This window comes from Cupressus sempervirens, chromosome 11, assembly GCF_028749045.1.
Source record: "Cupressus sempervirens isolate cs-2001-9-10 chromosome 11, ASM2874904v1, whole genome shotgun sequence".
Taxonomy (NCBI): domain Eukaryota; kingdom Viridiplantae; phylum Streptophyta; class Pinopsida; order Cupressales; family Cupressaceae; genus Cupressus; species Cupressus sempervirens.
The window spans coordinates 464,830,896-464,853,543 of record NC_143128.1 but is presented as its reverse complement, the minus strand read 5'-3'; the positions used below and the strand labels follow the sequence as shown (position 1 = coordinate 464,853,543).

The following is a 22,648-nucleotide window of genomic DNA, read 5'->3' as shown; positions in this document are numbered from 1 at the left end:
TATTTGAGCAACTGGTATTTCATTAGAGGCAATAGATGCACTTCAAATGAAATTACCTTAATACTTGGAGTTAGTAATCTATAATCAATGTGTTTTTTAGTGTAGAACAATGAAGGAAAAATGGCAAGGAAGGGATGAACACATCAACACTCAACATATAGTCAACATTTTTATATATGATAGAGTGAACATTAATATGGAGATTCAAATTTGTAAGTCTGGAAGGGGGACTTCAAGTTGCTAATGGTGATTAAGTTATGAATTAAATTATTAGAGATTATTACTTTGTGAATGATCTATATTCATCAGCATGAGGACACCACAATATATATATACGAGTCTTAACTAAAAAGAGCAGTGATCTGAGAACTTAGAAGGACTAAGATAAGCATCTCTGAACAGATATCTTTCAATCTTATATTAATAAAGAAAATTCCATAGTTACACCGCCCTGGGAGACGGGGGGACGGGGGGACAAGTTTCTGAGACGGGGGGACAGAGGGGCCTTGATTTGGGGACGGCAAGGGGACGGCGAGGGGACGGCGGCGGGGGATGGGGGGTGGCGGAAGGAGTAGGGGTGTATATGGTATAGCATATACCATATCAACTGGAATATCATGATTCATGATCAAATGACAAACAAACAATGAACATTAAACATTGAACATCAGCAAATAATAAATATTAGTCTAAACTGTATATATCAGCCTTCAAATCAATTGTATGAGTATCTAGATTCTACTATCTAATAGTAATCAATGATCATATGAGTCATGACATAAAGATGATTACAATAAGTATCATGTGCCATGAATCATGATATCAAAATAAGTATATAATGCAAACAAAAACTACAAGTCTCCTAGAGTCCAAATCAAAATGTCAAATCAATGGAGGCTCCTTGGCGTCCCCCCACAATGAAGGAGACTTCTTGGCGGCCCCCCTCAATGAAGGAGACTCCTTGGCGTCCCCTCGCACCCCCACACTCGGAGACCTCTAGCCATCTCGGAGAAGTCTCCACTGTCTTGGAGATGTCTCCCCGTCTCCGGCGGCGGTGGCGCTCTAAGTGGCGCTGCCCAAAATGCTGAGACGTCGTCCCTCCGTCCCGGGGACGTCCTCGTCTCCGAAACGGCCCAATTTTGGGGGGGGGGGACGCGTACCCGTGTTACACGGGAAAATTCAGGAACTGATATTACATGTTAGCAAGCTTCTTCTCCTATAGTCAATCATATTGCTTATGTTACATTCTCAAAGTATAACCTATCATTTTGATATACTAAACATAAGAGAATACATAAGGGAGGAAGAGATTATAATCTACCCTTAGTACCAATCATAAGGATCAAATAGCTCTCGGAGAAGTATATGCATTCACTAGAAGATCATTTATATCTTGTAGTAAAAAAAAATTAGGGTATCAATGTTACTGATGTTGGTTAACTCATCATGCTGAAAATGTTCTTCTTCCAAGGTTTATAAGCAGAATTAACAACTACCTAATTTAATGATTGATCTTGAGTTCACCAAGATGGCATGCATGACTTCACAATCAATATAACCTAGAAGCACTTCAAAGAATGATGTTGAGATTGAAGATAGTTGTGACAACATGATTACAGAAGTTTGAAGTGATTGATTGAATCTTAATAGAAATTCCTAGTTATTCTACATCCACTATCAAAATAAGATGGCATGAATTATTCATATACTTGAGAGGACTTGATCTACCCACTTGTGCAGCAATAAAGTTCTAGCTTTCAAACAAATGATGGATTTTAAGTCTTTGTAATTACAAATGAGAGCACAAGTGTGCAAAGGGGATGCTATGAAAAGCATAAGATAGAAGAAGAGTTTTCATGAGCCAGCTGGTTGAGTCAGCCTCATACTTGATTGGAATGATATAATCTCAATCTAAATAATTGTATAACTTAGTACTAACAATAAGGAAATGGAATTTGTTTATTAAAGAAAAAATCATATTAAAGGGTATGTCTCTTATAAAGAGAGACATTCTTTTCAAGGTTAAGGTGAGAAGTAGGTTGAAAGGTTTTTCTTACACTACAAGGTAAGGAGGACCACAACAACATGTTTCCCCTTGCTATATAAAATATATCAAGTAATATTAAGGTAAGTACTTAACCTAACTCATTATGAATATATCTTTAATTAATGAGTATTTGTACATTGAAAAAGCATCAAAGACATATTTATTAATAAGAAAGTAATAAATAGGAGACAGATTAAATATTGAACATATATATATGTTATTGAAATGGGCTTATATCATTATGCAAACTATTTATTATTGTAGTCTCTCTCTCTCTTATTTTTATAAGAGCTATGTGCCTTGATCTTTTCCTCCGCGAATATTCTTGCAGGAAAAGAGGGAGATTGAGCTTCAGAGGGAGACTAACATTTCAGGCAACCTTGAAAGAGAGGAAGCATATAGAGGATACGATCCAGTCAACTTTTGGTGATCTTGATCATATTAATTCAGAGCGAGTAAACCACGTTGTGATAGATTCACTAATGATAAAAATTTGGAATACACAGATTGCAAGATGTGTGTAATATAGGCTTAATAAAATGATCAAACAAATACCTTTGCATGAACAAAGGAAATTTGAGTTGTTGTGAGACGTTAATGAAGTTTTCAAGAATTCGTTTCAACCATCTACGAGACTCTCGTTGATGTGTGAGTTATAGATCCATACATGTGGCACAATCATACTCAATCAAGATATTAGCATATTGTGGATGAGTTTGAGAAAATGGAAGGACATGTTTGCTTCTATTGTTAAGCTAAATGAATGTTTGGACCTTCAATGGATGAAAAGAGCAAGTTGGAACTTAGAAAGAAGTTGTCATAATTGATACAAAATTGTTCAACAATATAAGAAAGAGTGGAAATATTACATTGTGGAAGGAATAATAGTCAATGTTCCATTTCCACTTGAACCTTATTTAGAAGGGAGATGTTCCATTCTCAAATAACTAAAAAGACAATTTTTGAATGTTCATGTGTAGATAAGTATTCTTATTGTTTACATTTATCTATCTTTGTAGTCCCTCTCTTATTTGTAATTCTATACATACTATATGGGTTATCTACTTTGATTTTTTCCTTTACGGTTGAGGATATTCTTACAGGAAAAGAAGGTTGGTACTTTTCATAATAATACCTAATATCATGCAAACTCAATCTAATGATAGTAGCTCCAAAGACCCTGATGATCAAGATGGATAAAATGAGGCTCTTGAAACAAATATCTTTGATGATCGAGATTATGAGATACTTCTACATTAAGATGGAGTATGACACTTATTCTAAAGCAACAAAGGAGCTTAGAAGATTGATACTCAGAGGGAATCTAAAAATACATGTACGTAACTACATATTTTGATAGGCATACCCCTATATACATCATGAGGAAATAACGACTTATCACTAAAGGTTGAAAGATTAATATCAGATTTAGAGAGAGTCTGAGAGACATCCTTGGGTGAAGAGAGTCTCAAAGGGAGTAACTACACAACCTGACTTCCCAAGATCATTGTTCAGAGGGAGAAATTTTGAGATGCAATCCTTTGTGGACAATATCTTCTCTATGAGGAGAAGATCTAAGTGAAATTCTTTGTAATGTGCTCTCCTCTGAGAGAGAAGTCTGAGGTGAAAACCCATGTTCTACCCTCTAGTAGCAGCTATGGTGGGTCCACCCTCTAACTTGGTTCACGGTGGATATCATGTGAGTTACTACATGATGTTGTTGTGATTATGTCATTAAAGGTGACAATCTTTCATTGATGTATATATTTAGAGGGGAGCTATTGAAAGGTGACGATCTTATCAATAGTTGGACCTGTTATCATACCAAGCTACATTAAGTTGTTGTCCCGGAGTGCCGGAAGTTATGATAAGAAACAAAAGGTAACTATTGTAAGGTGACGATCTTATTAATAGTTTGACCCATCTCCTAGATATGCTACTTTAACCCATAGCACCAAAATATGTTGGATGTCTAGGAGCAAGTGTTATCATGGTTCTTTGGGCCGGATTTTGCCGAACACCTTGATAACCAACTCATTATGGTTCTTCAAAACAGATTTTCCCAAACAACATGAAAATCAATTTGTTATGGTTCTTTGGGCTAGATCTTGCCTAACACCATAACTTAAATCTATCATAGACCACACTTAAGTTGGTATTCAAATCTTGTATTATAATTGCTGCAATTCTCTCCTTGCTAAAGAGGGAGTGTTGAGAAGTTTAGCCTCATATTGAATTGAAACAAATTCCATATGTAATATACGTTAATATATGTATGTGTGTGTGTGTGTGTGTTTTGATGGATTTATGTTGATATCCTTATATATGTCATTCAAGGAATATCATACTATGTCGATATCTCTTCATATACTTGAGAGCACAAGGTGTTCTATAAATCCTCCCTAGCTAAGAGGGAATGTTTTGATTATGTAAAAACAGGTTTTAAAGGACCTCAAACCTTGTACAAAGTATCATAGAAACAAAAGCATAAAAGTTCAAATAACAAAAGGCCTCAAAGCCAAAAGAGAACATACATAAAAAGCCAAAAAAAGAGAGGCCAGAATACAACTATGCATGAAAAGACAGCAAAAGAAAAGCAAAAAGACAGCCTCCGGACAACTACAGAGTCTTCAAAAGGTCCGCTCCTTGGTCTGCTAGGATGTTCACATTTTCCGCAAAAGCTTTCATGTCATCCAACTTTTGTGCTTCCGCTCCTTCATTCTTCTTGGAATTAGCCCTTGTACGATTGTTCGGGCCCTGGTCCTCATTCATAGCATCAGAGTCTTGGCCTTTACTCTACTCCAGCTTGTTCAACAGGGTGTTAAAGTTGTCAGTGACTTGTTACTTAATTTTAACACATGTTAAAATTCAGTTTTGAGAATTCAAATTTTATTTGCTGAAAACACTTCTCATTTGTTATTTGAAAGAATATAAATGTCCTTGTATCATTCATTTCATGAATATACAATTGATATTTTACACAATGATGAAATGCTGAAAGCAAAGTATCTCACACAAAATGTGAATACAATTGCTATCTTTCATACGTACTAAGAACAAGAAAAATAAAACATATGGGAGAAAGTCAGAGATAACCAGTCATTGCCTTTCAGACTTTGACTGGTTCGATGTTCTCTGTCGTTGCATTGTCACCCATGGTTCAGTTTTTTTTGATCCGGTAAGCTCTTGGTTCTTCATTCCCCTGCAAGAGAAAGAGGTGGGGTTAGATCTTTATGATCTAAGCAAAGACTAGTTATCTATAACCACATACTCACACATATCATATTCCTCTTATTTTTGAATACGTACAAAAAATAGCGAGTCTATTCTAAATGTTCAGATGCAAATTACAGAGAGGTAGTTTGTGAGTGTCACGAGCCCGTGCTCGAACCTCATAAAAGACCATTTCAAATATCAGAAAATTGAAAAGAGTGAGTTGCTGGAAAAACAGAGCACTGTGACAAGGAACAAGTAAGATTGCAAAGAGGAACCCAAGAAAAAGTTTTATAAGGAAAACCTTCGATGCTTTATCCAAATTCAGCATCAAGGAAGATCAATTTTTATAACATTCATGATAACAAACCAAATAAGTTATCTATGCTACTGTCAACAAACAAATATGAGTCTGCGTATAATAAAGCCAATCTTGTACTGATTCATCATCAAGTTTTACAGTTCCAACAATAAATTTTCAAACACTCTCAATGAGAACCCCGATCCAACAGCAAGCAGAGATAAGAACAAATCAAAAATTGTTAACAGTACAACAGATCAGTCAGATACATGGGAATATTTAAAAGGTATGAGCAGCTGTTTAGAATGGAAGGTGATGCAATAGCAACAGTAAGCGACATCAGCAAACCAAGTGAAATCAAATGTAAAAGATGGAAATGTTTTTGAAGAATTACATCAAAGACAATCTAAAGAAAAGCTAACAGCAGAACTAGAATAGGCTTGTTTATGGAAATGAGGCCCAGAGGTAAACACAAAATATGCACATAAATATTGTTATGTTACTGCTGAATGTTCCAAAGCCACATTAGACAGAAAAGAACCAAAATAATCTAAAAGGGAATCTCTTAAATGGTAGCAGCATGATTGGATCTGGAAAGGGAAAAGATCTCAGTTATATCACAACAGTAAGACATTTAATATACAAGTCGACAATGCAAATTTTCATGATGTTTTTTTTAAAGTTCCCATAGCAGAATCTACAAGATCAGTATGATGATCGATAAATATGATAAGTGCAGTCAACAGACAACAGATTTGCATCTGATTTGAATAGTAAATTCTCAGCAGAATTTTCCAAAAAACCTTCAACACGAGTTTCAGCAAATGTCAAGTTTTTCATCATTCAAAGTAATGATAAACATCAGTAACAAACAGCTATAACAGTCATTTGAAGAAAAATGTGCCCAAGCAACAAAGAAAGAAGTAAACGCCCAGAAATCCTTTTCGTTTTTACAATAATACTGCTGTGTGCATTCAAAGTCGTGCTTCCAGCACTAGTTCAAAAATGGCAGCATAAGCATCATCAATATGTTCAATGTTTTCTAGTCATGGTGGAACAAGGTAAATATTTAATCTTCAACAAAAGAAACTACAGAAGAGAAGTCGTTTCTTCATTCAAGAAACTTGAAACCTTGCAAATCCAAATGTTACTTGCAAATAACGTGTTTTCTCATGATGGCTGTATGAAGGAAAACGTGCTCAACAGAAGAAATTTTTAGAAAAATGTAGAATACATAATGGCGACTCCAAATGATGATTTTCAGCTACAAAATGATGAGAGCAGCTAAAACGTGCTTCCAGCACTGAGTCACATCACAGTTGATGGCAAAACAATGTGATTTGAATGCTACAGCAAGCTGATAGTGGCGAAACAATGAAATCTTCTCTAGCAAACCCTAACCGACCTCCTCTATTCATGCAATGAAAGAAAATCCAAATGAAAGCATTTTTTAGGGTATTCAAACCGACATACCTCCTTTTCTCCATTTTATGAATTCTAAAGTCCGTGGGGGCTTAAGTGGGTTTATTTCCCATTTTTATTTTTCCACAATGTTTGTATATTGACATGGGTTATAAGGGTTTTTAAACACTTCTTGTTGCAAATCAATTTTAAATAAAAATATATAATAGTAACTTTATAAACTATTTTATATTTTTATTTAAAATTGCAAACCTTTATAAACATGTTTCCTTTGTTTTCTATCTTTAGCATTGAGGACAAGTGGATAAGTGTGACCTGTGTTTAAAAGAGGAGAAAGAGGAGAAAGATTCATTGAAGACTTGGTACTTCAAATATTTTGACCATGAAAAGGGATTGTAGGGATTTCAATTTGGGTCGAATTTAGACTTTGACCAAGCAATTTGGAGATCTTTATGGCCAGTTAGAGCATTTTGAGGAATTTTGACATGAGTCATGGGTCTCATTATGACTTAGTGTAGTTGTTAGGAAGTGAGTCATGCTTCTTGATAAGTTTTGACTCCCTTTTTGTAGCCTGGATTCCTGAATTCAACCAAGTGCTGGGATTGTATTTAGGGAGTTTTTTAAATTCATTTTAGGGGGTTGGAATTATGTAAAGAAGGCTTATGTGACAACTTTTTGTCCTTAATATTTTTGTGCAGAAATTTGTAACCCGTTTTTTGGAAAGACCAAATACAAGTGACAATGGCTGAGTTTATGATTATCTGAATCTATTTTGGAGCCTTCCCTTCTTTCTGTAATTCTATGTATGTTCAGGTGATTTGATAAAGACAACTAGTGAATCATCATTTTTCCATGTTGTTTTGTCTCACCCAAACACCTAGTTGCAGAAAAGTATGTTTGTTTGCAGGTTGTAGTTCATGTTTTGAAAGGTGAAGCTTATAAGAGAAATATCCGTTTTCTTCCTTCTACTGGTTCATTTTCAGACTTTATTACAAAATATTTATGCAAGCCTATACAGAAAGGAAGTCTTTTGTATTCATTCAGATATGCTAGTAATCCCTCCTACTTATTAGTATTTGAACTTTCATATCATTTTGGTGCATCACCTGATTCTCTAGTTTAGAGTTTAAGATTTTAAGTTTATTTCAGTAACTTCTATCCCTTTCCCTCACAATTTCATCTTAGTTTTTTGGAGTTATCAGTGATTATCCAATAGGAACCGGCCTAAAATCTGGAGGTTTCATTTCTAGTTACACATTTCCCATATGCAGAAATGAATCCCATGCTAGGCAAGATTGTTAAACTTGTTTAGTTTAACAGGGTGCAAAATTTTAGCCTTAACATCACTATCTTCAAAATAATGTAGTTTTGATCTAGCAGTTTCTTGACAATTTTCTCCATGTTACTCACTCTAGTATCCAGACCATCCATCCTTTTCTTAAGATCTTTACCTAACTGATCTAAATTTTTGTTCTTAGTTTCAAGTGGTGGCACACGCTTCATCAAATTCTTTACCTCTTCCGCATTGCCTATAACCTCCAAGAGTCTATCAATGTGCTGACCCAGTGTTCTCTCCCTCCTTGCCGTCTTGCTAAGCTGATCAAAGTCACTTGATATATCTTGCATTTGTTGTTTTAGGGTACCAATATCCTTCATTATTGTCCTCGGGTTACCAATGATGACCTTTAGAAACCCCTAGTCATCCTCTTCCTTGTTATGCTCAAAGAAGTCCTCACGCTCCCCCTGTTTGTTCCTATCCAGATTCACCTTCTTAATTTCCTTCTCATCATCCACATCTTGAGCAAGCACCTTTTTCCTTTTTCTTTCCATCCTCTTAATTAAGAGTTCATCATCAGAGGGGATAGAATCTCTTTCGGCATTCTTCCCCCTATTTCCCGAAACCTTGCCCAAAGATCCCCTCTTCTCAAAACCCTTTTTCTGCTCCTCATAATCACTATCTTGTTCTGATTCACTCTCCTTTTCCTTCCTTTTCTTCTTGGAAGAGCTTCCAAGATCACCTTTCTTCCTCTTCTTCATCTCAACCTCAGCGATCTCGTCCTCTGTTTCCTCATCAAATTCCTCCTCAAATTCACTACCCTCCATCTCACAATCTAAAGATTTCTTGCTCTGCCTGGGCCTATCCACCTTTTTGGATTTCAAAAGGTTCATTATTAAAACATTAACCCCTCATGACAGCATGATCCCCCTCAGGATCATTTTGAATGGCTAGAATAGAATTACCCAAAGATTGTCTAAGGTAAAAGGGTAAATTTATCCTAACCATGTGCCTAAAATGGTTAACCAACATGAAATGGTGACCATAAATCTTAGTGAAGAGTTCATCTAAGGTAAGATACTCAATCACCACAAACATAAAAAATCTCCAAGGGCACAAAATGGAGCCAAGGCCAAAGTAAGAATTACTTATTTTCACCAGTCTGTTGTGTTCCTTAGCTGAGTCCGCAAACTCTTCAATCGCCCGGTCCAAGAGCTTCCTGTCCCGGTAGAAGTTAATACCCTCTGTGTCAAGCCTCGTTGCTTCAACAATGATATCTTCGGAAACCTCCATCCTTTGATTCCCCACCAAAACACTCCCGTCTTTCCATGATTTGATAAATTGTCGGGTAATGGCAATGTTACTTCCTTTCAATTTTTCCATATAACCAGTAAAATTCCCTTGCTCCAATATGTCCCAAATCTCACTCTTCTTCTTCCACTCTTTGCAGCTTGCCAATTCAATTCTTTTTCTCCTTCCTCGCATCTTCTTGTCACTAAAACGATGACTCTCTCTTCTCAAAAAACCCCCTGCAAAAGAAAATCGGAGTCGAAATCATAGCCAAGGATTTTTGTGGGAAAAAAGCCCACAATTCGTGTGGTATTGAATGGTAATGCATTGTCCTTCTCATAATAGCCTGCTGCTTCTCTATCCTAAATCATTAATGAAACATTTTTGTTTACTTCTAGCTTTGTCATGCTTGATCAATAAAAACCCCTTAATAGGGATGATATCATTGTGATTCCAAATTAACTTTTCATCACTCTTGCATGCCACATTAGCCACCCAATCAGCAACTTGATTCGTTTCTCTATAGTTGTGAATGACAATACAAATTTCAAAGGAATTGATAAGATCTATGGCCTTACCGATAATATTATTAATAGTCCAAGAAGGATTAGTAACTTTATTAAGACAATTAATAATATTAAGTGAGTCCCCCTCAAGCCATATCTTATTCAAATTCAAACTTTTTGCGTGGCTAAGACCATAGAGGGCCACACTTGCTTCTGCCACATGGTTAGTTTGAACCCTAATAGGAATGGCCATTCCACCCGCTCTATCTCCATTCATATTCCTAATGATGATACCACAGCCAGTTGTTCCTGGGTTGCCTTCAAGGCCCCATCAAAATTAATCTTATACCAATCCTTCAGAAGACAATCCCATCTTGCTAGATCCCTAAGGTTAGGACCATTTTTCACCAGACTAAGACCATTCAAATTCCAATTTTGAAACACTGATTCTTCCCAAACATTCTGAGGTTGGTGTCCTTTTCCACAAGATCTGGTATTCTCAGACACCATATTCTTAATCTTACAAAACAATTGACCGCGATTAGTTTCTTTACCCATAAACACCCTATCATTGCGTTCCTTCCAAATGCCCCAGCAAAGGAATGGGAGAATAAAATCCCACAACCTCATAACCAAGGTATTAGTAGAGGGAGACTTTCGACCATTGAAAAAATCTTGAATTGTAGCAGGGAATACCCAGGTAATATATAGCAAGCCACAAACCTTTTCCCATTATCTTCTAGTATAAGAACAATGAGTAGTCAAATGATTAACCAATTCATCAACATCCTTACAGAGATAACATCTATTGACAATGTTGAACCCTCTCTTCAACAAATTATCCATTGTTAGAATTTTATCCTACCGGAGAATCCAAAAAAATATGTTAACTTTAGGAGTCATACCTTTAAACCAAGCTTTAGCCCAACAAGGCTCTTGGTGCTCTTCAAAAGCATTAGCATACACCGAAGACACAGAAAATAATCCATTAGGATTATATTTCCATATCAGAGCATCCTCCTCATGGCTTAAAAATTCAGCATTCAGAATCTTGAGATCATTAAGTTTTTTATCCACTCTATTGAGGTTCAACCAATTATTCTCCGAATAGTCTTCTACAAAAATCTCAGAGAGATTCTTGCACTGCTACATAAAACCATTCCACCTTTGATCAGAACTGAGGGGGTGATCAAGAATCCAAATATCATCTCAAAAAAGAATAGTCCTCCCATTTCCCACCTTCCATCTGACCCCTTTCTTAATAATCTGCTTATTTTTTTGAGCATGTTTCCAAATCATTGGACCCCCTTGTAAAGTCTCATTGTTAAGGAAGAGTTTAAGATCTTGATTCTCCCTATTGTACTTACCATTCCAAATATCTTGCCATTCTCCTTCCTCTTTATGCCATCTCCATATCAACTTGGCAAGCAAAGAATCATTCACAGAGGCAACTCTTCTTAGACCAAGATCACCTTTATTGAAAGGCATGCAAACTTTCTCCCATGCAATCAAGGCCAATCTTTTCTTTTTTTCCATACCCGTCCATAAGAAAAGCTTTTGAATTTTTTCAATTGCCAAGGCAAACTTTCTATGGATCTTAAAAACACTCGCAGCATACAGCAAAATATTCTGTAAGGTGGATTTGGGAACAATAACCTTACCAACCTGGCTAAGGAGGGACCCTTTCGACACTGCTAATTTCGAATGGATTTTATCAATCAGCGAACTCCAAAAAATATTAGGTGGGTCCAGACAAAGGGGTAATCCCAGATAAGAGCCCAGTACGGTGCCAATCTCACACTCAATAATTCTTTTAATTTTATTCTACCTATTATCATTAACATTGATGAAATACATCACACTTTTGTTCCAATTGATAATTTGACCAAAAGCTTGCCCATAATCCTTCAGAGCTTTCTTAATATTTCTAGCATTCCTCACTAAAGCTTCTCCTATCACAATAGAATCATCCACAAATTGCTGATGAGAACAAATCCGCTCTTTAGACAAGGGTTTGAGACCAACAAAATCCCCAATAGACACCATTTTCTCCACAAATCTTCCTAAGCATTCAGCCATTAGAATGAAGAGGATAGGCGAAAGCAAATCCCCTTGCCTCAAACCATGAGCAGCCCGGAAAAAAGGAGTTGGAGAGCCATTCACCAGAACAAAGAAGATGGCAGAAGAAACCAGCATAAAAGCCAGCTCCCTAAATCTCGTATTAAAATCAAAAGCTTCCAACCCTCTTTGTAAAAAAGCCCAATCGACCCAGTTGTAAGCTTTGGATAAATCAAGTTTAAGAAGGAATCCCTCTCTCTTGGACAAGGTAAGGGAATGAATATTCTCATGCACCGAGATGATAGAATCCAAAATCTACCTACCAGGAACAAAACCATTTTGCTGTCTGGAAATTAGATTAGGGAGAAAAGATAAAATTCTGAGAGTTAGCACTTTAGATAAAACTTTATAAAAGAGTTACAAAGACTGATTGGTCGAAACTGGTCCATGCTATCAGTACCCGACTTTTTAGGAATCAAAGCAAGGAAGGTACTATTCAGCTCTTTGAGAATTTTCCTAGATCCAAAGAACTCCTTAACCCCATTACAAACATCATCTCAATGATATACCAAAACTTATGGAAGAAAAAGGAAAGGGAACCCATCAGGCCCTAGTGCCTTGTCTCCATCAAAGGAGAAGACAGCCTTGTTAATTTCTTCATTAGATAAATTGGTAATGTCTCCATCAAAGGAGAAGAGGGAGTGTTAAATTTGTAACTTCAGTTGGATAAATTCAATTTGAGAGTCATTGTTGTTATTAGTAAATCATCATTTTCTATATATACGTATTCATGTAATAATAATATATATTAGTATATATATTATAGTATATTATATATATATATATATTATAGTATATTATGAAATATATATATATTAATTAAATGATGATTCAACCTTGAAGACATGTCTCTTCTCATATTTATATGAGATCCAAATCTGCATTTGGAACATATGAATCACAATGGTCATATTATTACATTTGCAGAAAAGATCCATGTTACTTAACAAAAAGAATATGTTATATCCTAGAAGGATATGTATTATTTGATCTCCAACACATTTCGGGACAGCAACTAAATGTAGTCTATCAAATAATAATCATGATCTCAATGACAGCAACTTAATGTAGTCTCCATCATGAATAGTAATTAGGTTGTCACGATCTCAGGGACAACTTAATGTAGTCCATCATGATAAGTATCATGATCTCCAACACATTCTAGGAGAGCAACTTAATGTAGTCTATCATGATACGTTCGTTATCATGACCTTCAACACATTGCAGGACAAAAACTTTATGTAGTACATCATGATAACAAGTCAAGCCATTGTTAAGATCATCACCTTACAATAGCAACCTCGCAAACACATCAATGAAAGATCGTCACCTTTCATGATGTTTTCCAACAGAATCATGCAGAAACTCACGTGATATCCACCATGAAACATGTTAGAGGGTGGATCCACCATAGTTGCTTCTAGAAGATGGAACAAGGGTTTTCGTCTCAAACTTCTTTCTCACAGAGAAGAATGCATTACAAGGAATTTCACTTTGAACTTCTCCCTCTCAACATGTTGACTTTTCCGTCTAAGGTTGCTTCTAATGGAATGTCAAAATCCCTTTGAAACTGATAACAACCTTCTAATCTCCTAGCAGAAAGTCTTGACATGATTCCCTAGTTCAACAAGTATTCTGACATCTCGACATGGTCTACTCTCTCTAAATTAATACGATCAAGATTGTTAAAATTTTCACTGAAGTATATCTTCTATCTCCTCCCTCTCAATTATCAAAGCTATCCACTTCAAGAGTCTCACTCTATCTAGCAAGATCATTGGATGACTAATGAATTCTAGATTAAAACTTCTTTGAGTTCTGCATAGTATTTGGAGTTTTGCACAATCTTTGGTAGCATGTGTAAAGTACTAACCTTCTTTTCCTACAAGAATATCCCCAGGCACAAAGGAAAAGAGCAAGGCAATTAGCTCTTTATATGATGTATAGAAGTACAAATAAGAGAGAGACTACAATGGATAGATAAATGTAACACTCAAGGTTAATAAATACTTATCTACACATGAATGGACCATCTCCCTTTTAAAGATGGTTCAAGTGGGAACGGAACATTGTTTATTATTTTCCCCAACAATGTAAAATTCTCATTTATTCATATTGTTTTAGCAGCTCAACTTTATGCATATGTTGCTCACATGATTCCAAACATGGAAATCATTTTATTTCACAAGGTATAATTCACATATGATTAGAATGATAGGTTTAAATTTTGACACCCAATGTTACATAGAGCAGCACTTTGACTGATACATTCCTAGTCACACAACAATGCCTATGCACCATAGTGCAAATCTGTTGTTGGGTTAGTGATAAGATCATGTTCACCGACTCCTTTCTCAAGGGCACCCCTGTTATCTTCTTGAAATTGTTCTGCACCAAATTCTATGAATTTTTCAAAGAGATTTGAGTTCATTCTCTCAGAATCCCTGTAAAGATGGCTTCTAGTACATTGATGATCGTGATGCCTCCCTGTACAAGGGCTTCTAATCATGAGCGATGATGGAGTCCCATATGAGATGCAGTGCTTAACTATGACTTTCACAGAAGATGGTGTCACCTGTGTATTATTTTAGGATAACCAAATATCATTATGCTCCTGTCAAAGTTTGTCCATAATTTACTATATAGTAATGCAATGGTCATTGTGATCTGCTCCTTACAATCTCATTCATTTGTCTGAGGTACCCTGATTAGATTATTGCCCAGAGTGACAGGTTTGTTATAAATGTTTTCTGTTATGTTATGTGCTGAACAAATCTTATAATAATATCTATCCAAATTTTCTTGTGGAGTTTGATCAACAACAGCCCATGTGATATTATGGATCTATATAAGTGCTTTTCTTGATGATGATTGATTGTTTATTCTCTAAGGTGTATATTAACAAACCAGCTCCAATTGCTCAATCATGGCACAAGAATGGAGTTACTTGATCAATCCATAACAAGGCTTCATCCCAATAGGAATAAGTGGATCCTTACGAATAAGTGGATCCTTTCTTGAAAGTTAAGAAGAAAGGACAATAGTAACACCCTCTTTATAAATCTCTCAATTTTTTGCTTACCTTGAGTTGATCCAAGGAACAGTGAGAAGGGAGAGCCTTCCCTTTAAGGTAGGAGGGACTCTGTCTCACATTCTGTGGCTGGTCATCCTATTTTGCGACTGAATTTTTACCCAAAACTGTCGGTTGCAAAATATCCACCCAACAACTTTGATGCTCCATTTGCATGCCCTGATGCATCATACTTGTTATGAAACTGGTTGCTATAAGTCAAATAGAGCCAAATCTTGAGCACTGTGAATATTCTGCTTGAACTTACCAGACGAAGTTAGCTTGTTCATACCCTAACTAATTGACCTTACCCTTGCTATCAAGACAGGTAAAGTTCATAAAATTTTGAAGAAAGAGGCTACAATTTTGCTAAGATATTGGACAATGCCTATAAAGCTTTTTAGTCCAATCACATTGGAAGATTTTGACCACTTAAGATCACTTTTATCTAGGCTAGGTCCGTCCACAACTTCCCTCAGCCAATCATATTTTCCAAATATATGTCAACTGGCACAACTGCCTCACAAACTCATATTTCTCAAATGGAGCAGCTGATTGTTCTTATAGAGCCTAATAGCTCTTAAAAATATTGCATGTGTTCTTTGCATGTCCTGCTGATAACTGGAATGTTATTCATCTACACTATAACTAAAAGAGCAAATGGCAGAAGCCCACCATTCATCACTCTCATATAAGTACAAAGTGCATTGCACAACCCAAAAGGAGGTAAAAGCCACACATTTAAATGCTGTTGCTTCCTCTTGAATGCAATTCTGCATCTATCCTTCACAGCTTGATGATAGCCAGATTTAAAATCCAGTTATGTAGAGTACTTGACATCCACCAAATAATCATATAAATCAACAATACAAGGAAGAAGACGTCAATTATTAACAGTTAAAAGACTTAAATTGTTAAGGACTATACAATTAATGCAAATCCTCCACAATCCATTCTTCTTCAGAACAAAGACACCTAGTGAATGTACGTGTCACTATCATTTTTTGGCCCAAAAGTTCTTGCAACTGCTGCATTGCCTCAACAAATACATAAAATAAATTTTTGCCTACTTTTATATGGGTTGAGCAGGAATGAAAGTTAGTTGTTTTCATTTTCAAAAAACTGCATTCTCTAACCCAGATGTAAGGGCATCTAATTTCCAAACACCACCTCACAAACATCAAGTGGCACAAAATTGCATTTGATTCCATCAATTTGCTAATGGTTATGGTAAACTTGAACTTAAATGGTCAAGTGAGCTGCAATTCTCTACTTTATGCAACCAAACCAAGAGGTATGATTGTTGATGCTTATATGAAAAAAAAACATGTCCTCATTTTTGCAGTAGTTGTCATAATTTCTGGAAGTGGAACACACTTTTTAGAAAGAAAACATATCATTTTGCCTTCCTTTTTAACAGGTTCATCTTCTGATCCACGTCCATCATGCGTGTCTTGTCATACATCAAAGCAAAACAGTTAAGTAGTGCAAATAATACCTTGGGTCCTAATCCAAGAATCCAAATATTTATTAAAAAATCCCAAGGAGGAAATTGATAATTATGAAATTAAATTAAAAGCTCCACAATAGAAAAAATACAACAAAAACATCTCTCAAGCCCCATGGAAAACATGCACCCAAGACGAGTGTTAGTGGGAACATAGTATATTACCTAACTGGTCCCATCTAGGTCCTATAGACACTTAGTCTAGTTTGGTTAGGGCATAATTAGGTCATTTACTTTTTGTGTCTCATGTCATATGATTGTAACACTTGTCATAATTCTATAATGTCCTATCTTCCAACTTTCATTTATAAACAAGATTCCTATTTTTACATTATTTATCTTGTATTCAATAAATAGTCCAGCATTCATTTCATACTACTCTCCTGTGAAAATTGTTTTTTGTTTTGCAGGAGATCCTGACTACTGAAGTCTACTGTGTAACTCTTATAACAAGAAGATGAAAGAAAAATCTACAATAAACAAGTAAAGATTAAGTTGGTAGGACAAATAACTAAAAATACAATCAGCATAGACACTTCAAACCAGCAAAGGACAAACCTCAATTTCCCCCATATTCTATAAGATTCTATCAGTTATTTTTCCTCAACAGGCTTATTGTAATTCATGCACAAAAAAAATTATTCAGCTGGAATCAAGAATGGCATAGGCAAGTTTCTTACAGGTCGAGTTGGTGCACCTGCATATAAATGACCAAGCTTTGCTGAATTACAACCAATCCAAATATATATCTGTACAATACAGTGAATCAAATATAAAATATGCATGTTAGTTTCAAAGAACATATCTATGAATCTATTAACTATATAATATAACTTTAAAATACATAAACTGCTATAGTATTCAATACATCAACAACTAGCTGCTACAGAAGCTGAAAGGCACAAGGTATAATTTTTTCTTTTCGACAACTATGATAGAAATGAATAAAGGGATAGAACTTATATTGTGACATCTATGCAGCGAACTGAATAAATTAGAGCTTGAACACTGCCCAGTTATCTCCACTGCAATCAGATCAGCATATAGATCCATTATTTGTTGGGTTAAAGGGCAAAATAAAGCTATGTTTCTTTGCAGAAAATAAGCTTCTGGTTAATTATTTCTTAACTTCATGTATAAAGTTCCAATCTATGTGATGAGGTAGCTTGTTCCTTAGACCTGCAATGCAGATGTGATGATCCATCCTACAAAACTACTCTTAAACAATCTTTCAAAAATGGTATCTTGGAGGGCAGTATGGTTAGGTGGAGTTGGAGTACGGAAGCCAGATGCAAAGGTACTGGCAATGTGGGGGCTGTATGGTGGGCCAGAATGAGGCACCAGTTATGTCCGTACTATGTGTTCATACAGTGATGAAGAGTGCAGGAGTATGGCCATACGGTGGAGCAGTGAGGCCATAGGGTGGGAAGCCCACAAGGCCGTACGGATGGTAGATGTAAGGTGGCCGTACGGTGGAATATTGGAGGCCGTACGATGGAGAAATGGAGGCCGTACAATTGAAGACTATGTTGTTTGTCAAATGGAGGATTTGGAGTGTATGGAAATGCATGCAACTGAATGTATAGAATATGCAGAGAAAACACACAAAACGTTTGCTACATATTTCATTCACTTAACACTAAGAGAGTTAGATCACATTAAACACAATGATTTCTCCAATTCGCAATATGATGGTGCTCCGATTTGCCAGATCCAAGCAAAGTATTACAGGCGACGGAATAGGGTGAGGATTGAATCCCACCAAAATTGGAAACAAGCCAAATAGGGAAGATCTTTCACTTTCGAAATGGAGAACAATCCAGAACTCCAACAGGAATTCGTACTATAAAGAGATAATCCAAAATGCATACCTATGACTACCTACAAGCCGTGCTTAGATACTCGTCAGGGAAAACTCTCTAAGGGTGTACAAAGATAGCTGATGACAACACAAACTATGGAAACAAAATAAAAATGGGTCCAAGATATATTAAATCAATCAGCCCAATTTCAATAGCTTAATTAAAATTTATTTTATAATGGGAACATTACAGTCCTCCCATCCCAAATTTTGCTTGTCCTCAAGCAATTGCAATATCGGATGCTGTAGAATGTGCTCGCCCTCCCACGTTGCGTCATCCATCGGCAAGTGTTTCCAACGTACCAAATATTCCTTCACCGTGCAGTTCCGCAAGGTCTTCTCATGTATTTCGATGATCTTAGCCGGTTCCAATATGAGTTTTCTTTCTCCATTGAGCAGTGGAAGGTCTGCCGCTATCGTGACGTTCTGTCCCACAACTTTCTTAAGATAGGAGACATGAAAAACGTTATGAATACGACTCCCCTCTAGAAGTTCCAACTCATAGGCAACTTCACCGATGTGGCGAACTACCCAATAAGGACCATAAAATCGTGGCTTCAATTTTTCTTTCCCCTTTTTCTTCAATGAGGATTGTCGGTATGGTTGAAGTCTGAGATAGACCAAGTCTCCCACTTCAAAAATTTTCTCGATTCGATGTCTGTCAACATAGATTTTTTGTTGACTCTGTGCCCATTGTAAGTTTTCCTTCAAGCATCTCAGTATGTCTTGTCCTTTCTGAAGCTAGTCCCTCACCCTTGGTGCGCAACTGTCACCTAGAACTATGTCGATGAAGGATAGGGGTTCATAACCATATAGTGCTTTGAATGTTGCCATCCCGATGGACATGTGGTAAGTGGTATTGTAACAATATTCCTCTAGGTGCATCCATTTGACCTACGCACGCTGCTGTGCCAAAACGTAATTCCGAAGGTAACCTTCAAGCCACTTGTTCATAATCTTTGTCTGTTAGTCTATTTGAGGGTGATAACTAGTGCTTGGCAACAATTATGTTCCTGTCAGTCGAAATAGATTTGTCCAGAAGATACTAATGAATCTTCCATCCCGATCACTAACAATGTTTCGGGGTAACCCATGCAGACAAAAAACTTCTATGAAAAATAGATCAGCTACCTGTGCGGCTTGAAAGTCTGAGGAGATGGCAAAGAAATGTGCGTACTTTATCAGTCTGTCAACCACCACAGAAATACAATCCTTTCCGTTCACCTTGGGAAGTCCAGTAATAAAATCCATCGAGATACTTTCCCACTTTTGTTCTGGAATTGGTAGAGGTTGTAGTAACTTAGCAGGTAGAGTATGTTCGGATTTGTTCTGTTGGCAGATCGTATACTCTCTTACATACTGCAATACATCTCCTTGAGACTGTAATGTACCTGACGACTTCACCAAGCAAGCTGAAGGCTCCATATGGATGGAACGTAGAGTGCAGGAGGTATGGCTGAGTGGAGAAGTGAAACCAAGGCGTACAGTTAATGAAATGTTGGTCATACATTGAGATAGAGCTAAGGAGGGCCATACTAAACAATTCGTACAAGTGTGAAATTAAGTAGGTCATATGGGTATGAAAAGGTGGCCATACATTGCCATAAGAAGCAGTACGGTATGGAAGATGGTCGTATGGATGCTATTGTGGGAGGATAATAAAAGAGGCCATATGTAACGGTAGGATGGTGTATGTTGTGCCGTATGGGTAGTAAAAAGAGCAGTACGGTGATGTGGGAGGGACGTGACGCTAGTGTACAAAATATAGACTTAATAGGCCATACGGTGAGGGAATTAGATGAGCACTAAAGGTACAAGGGTGTAGGAAGTAATGAATTGGCAAGGGGAGAGTCGTGTGGAAGTGCTAGGATACCACAATACACAATAATGAATGATAGCAGCAAGGAGAACACACAATTAGGGATCTGAGACACAATCTTTGTTCATATACAGAGAATGTTGATGAAATCCTACACAATGATAGAGACTCAAATATGAATGATAATTGTAGAAGAGAATGCTCCAATTTGCCAAATCCAAACAAGGAATTTCATGCAACCACGGAATAGGGTGAGGTTTAAATCCCACCAAATACCGCACGAGCAAAATAGGGAAGATCTTTCACTTCTGAAATGGCAAACATTTCGAACGCCAACAGGAATCCACAGTACAGAGAAATATAATCCAAAGCATGCCTCTAGACTTTGTACAAGCCGTGGTATGCACAAAGATAGCCAACAGTGACACAAACTATGAAACAAACTAAAAAATAGGTCTGAGATAAAATAAATCAATCGGCCCCTTACAAAGATAAATTTATTATTTATTTTATATCAGGAACATTACAAAGACCCTTCCATGAAAACCTCTCCTTGAGACGTCTATAAGTTTTGAGGAAGCTTGGGTGCCCTGCCAAGGGTGAGTCATAGACTTCCTTCAAGATTTTTTGCTTCAATTTGAATTCTGGCACTAAAGATATCTGATTCTTATAGTAAATGATGTCATCCACCACTTTGTACCGATCATCATGGGTGTTGCCATCCATTAGCTCACAGGAAAATGTGTTTTTGGAATATTCTACCAACAAGTGCGCTTTCCAATCAGCTAAAATTTGGGTCAGTAAGCAAATAGCAGGTTTTCTAGACAAAGCATCTGCAACCACATTGTTCTTTCCTTTCATATATTCAATGTCAAAATCAAAAGCTTGAACCTTGCTATAGTCGGAAAAAAATACTTGTTATGTTTAGTACTTGTTAATCTAGTCGGGTTGGGCAGTTAGCCGGTGAGGAAATGCATCGGTTGGTTTCCAACTAACCGACTGTCTATAAATATTTGGAACATTGGTAATGTACCTGTGTGGTTTTTGGTATCAATAAAGAAAGATCATTTCCTTGCCTATCATTATTATGGTAAGAATAGTATCTACGAGATTTTACTTCTTGTGTATAAATTGAACTGTCCTATATGGTTAACATAGTTATGTATTTTGAGATCTGGTTGGTAATTCCACTCTACATTTTTGGCACCGTCGTGCGTCTCTATAGGTAGACTTGAAAGCCTACGTGCCTCTCCATAGGTAGACTTCTTCATTTCACCAAAGAGGAGTTTATGAAGTTTAGAGTAGCTCTGCTATCAAGTATCACCATAACCCTTTCTCCTTGAAGGGTTCCCCGTTCTCCTTGAAGGGTTCCCCGTACACGAAACACTGTGCACCTTGGGCTACTGGCTAGGGCAATAGTTCCTCTGCATTGTACCAATGCTACAATTTTTTCTGTACGGTTCAAACTAACCATTTTGGTGCCTTCGTGGGGTTGGTTTTCTTCGGTGGGTATATCTTCCTGTTCGTCCTCATCATCGGACATGACCTCAATCTAGTGGATCTTTCCTTTCCCGAGCCATTTGTGTCTTGGTTCCCATGGTTCTTTGCAATTGAAACATTGTTTCTTCCTTCAGAGCTCTTGTTTGGTAGCTTTGTCCAATGACTTCTTCCTTGACGAAGGTTTATTATCTTTGTCCCTCGAAAACATGAGCGGTTTGGAATGTGAGTAACCTCGAGAGGATGATGCCAACGATGATGTCATACTCCGTGTTTTCTTAATGGCCTCCAATAGGGTAGCAAGATTGAACCCCTTTTACCCAACCCTTCAGTGGTTCTATCAGCCCGTCCATGAAGAGCACTATCCGTCTTCTTTCAGAAATGTCCATGACAAAAATAGAGGGTTTCTAAAATTTTGCAATGTACTAGTAAACCGATCCAGTTTGCCTTAGCTGTGTCAAATCTTTGAAATTAAGTTCTGGATCTTTACCATCAAGTCGATCTATCAATCTCTCAGTGAGTTCTGCATAAGTATTTATTTGATCATGCCCCAATGTGATGGTGTCGTAATGCCACTTCATGCGCAACTCCCTCCAAGTATAATGCCACAAATTTAATTGCTTCTTCTTCTAGCATAGGATTCAGCTGGAAGTAAGTATCAGCCTTCATTACTCACACTTGCGCAGATATGGATCCAGATCTGTCAAATGGAAACAAATTT

General features: G+C 36.9%; 1 protein-coding gene across 1 annotated transcript in view; it reads right to left on the bottom strand.

Moving 5' to 3' along the window:
• LOC149530394 (uncharacterized) overlaps positions 1–22,648 on the bottom strand; it is a 151,839-nt gene that overhangs the window by 20,271 nt on the left and 108,920 nt on the right. Inside the window, exon 2 of the mRNA XM_089808195.1 lies at positions 17,431–17,499. Coding sequence (XP_089664321.1) covers positions 17,431–17,499 — 69 coding nt within the window. The remainder of the gene's footprint in view (positions 1–17,430; positions 17,500–22,648) is intronic.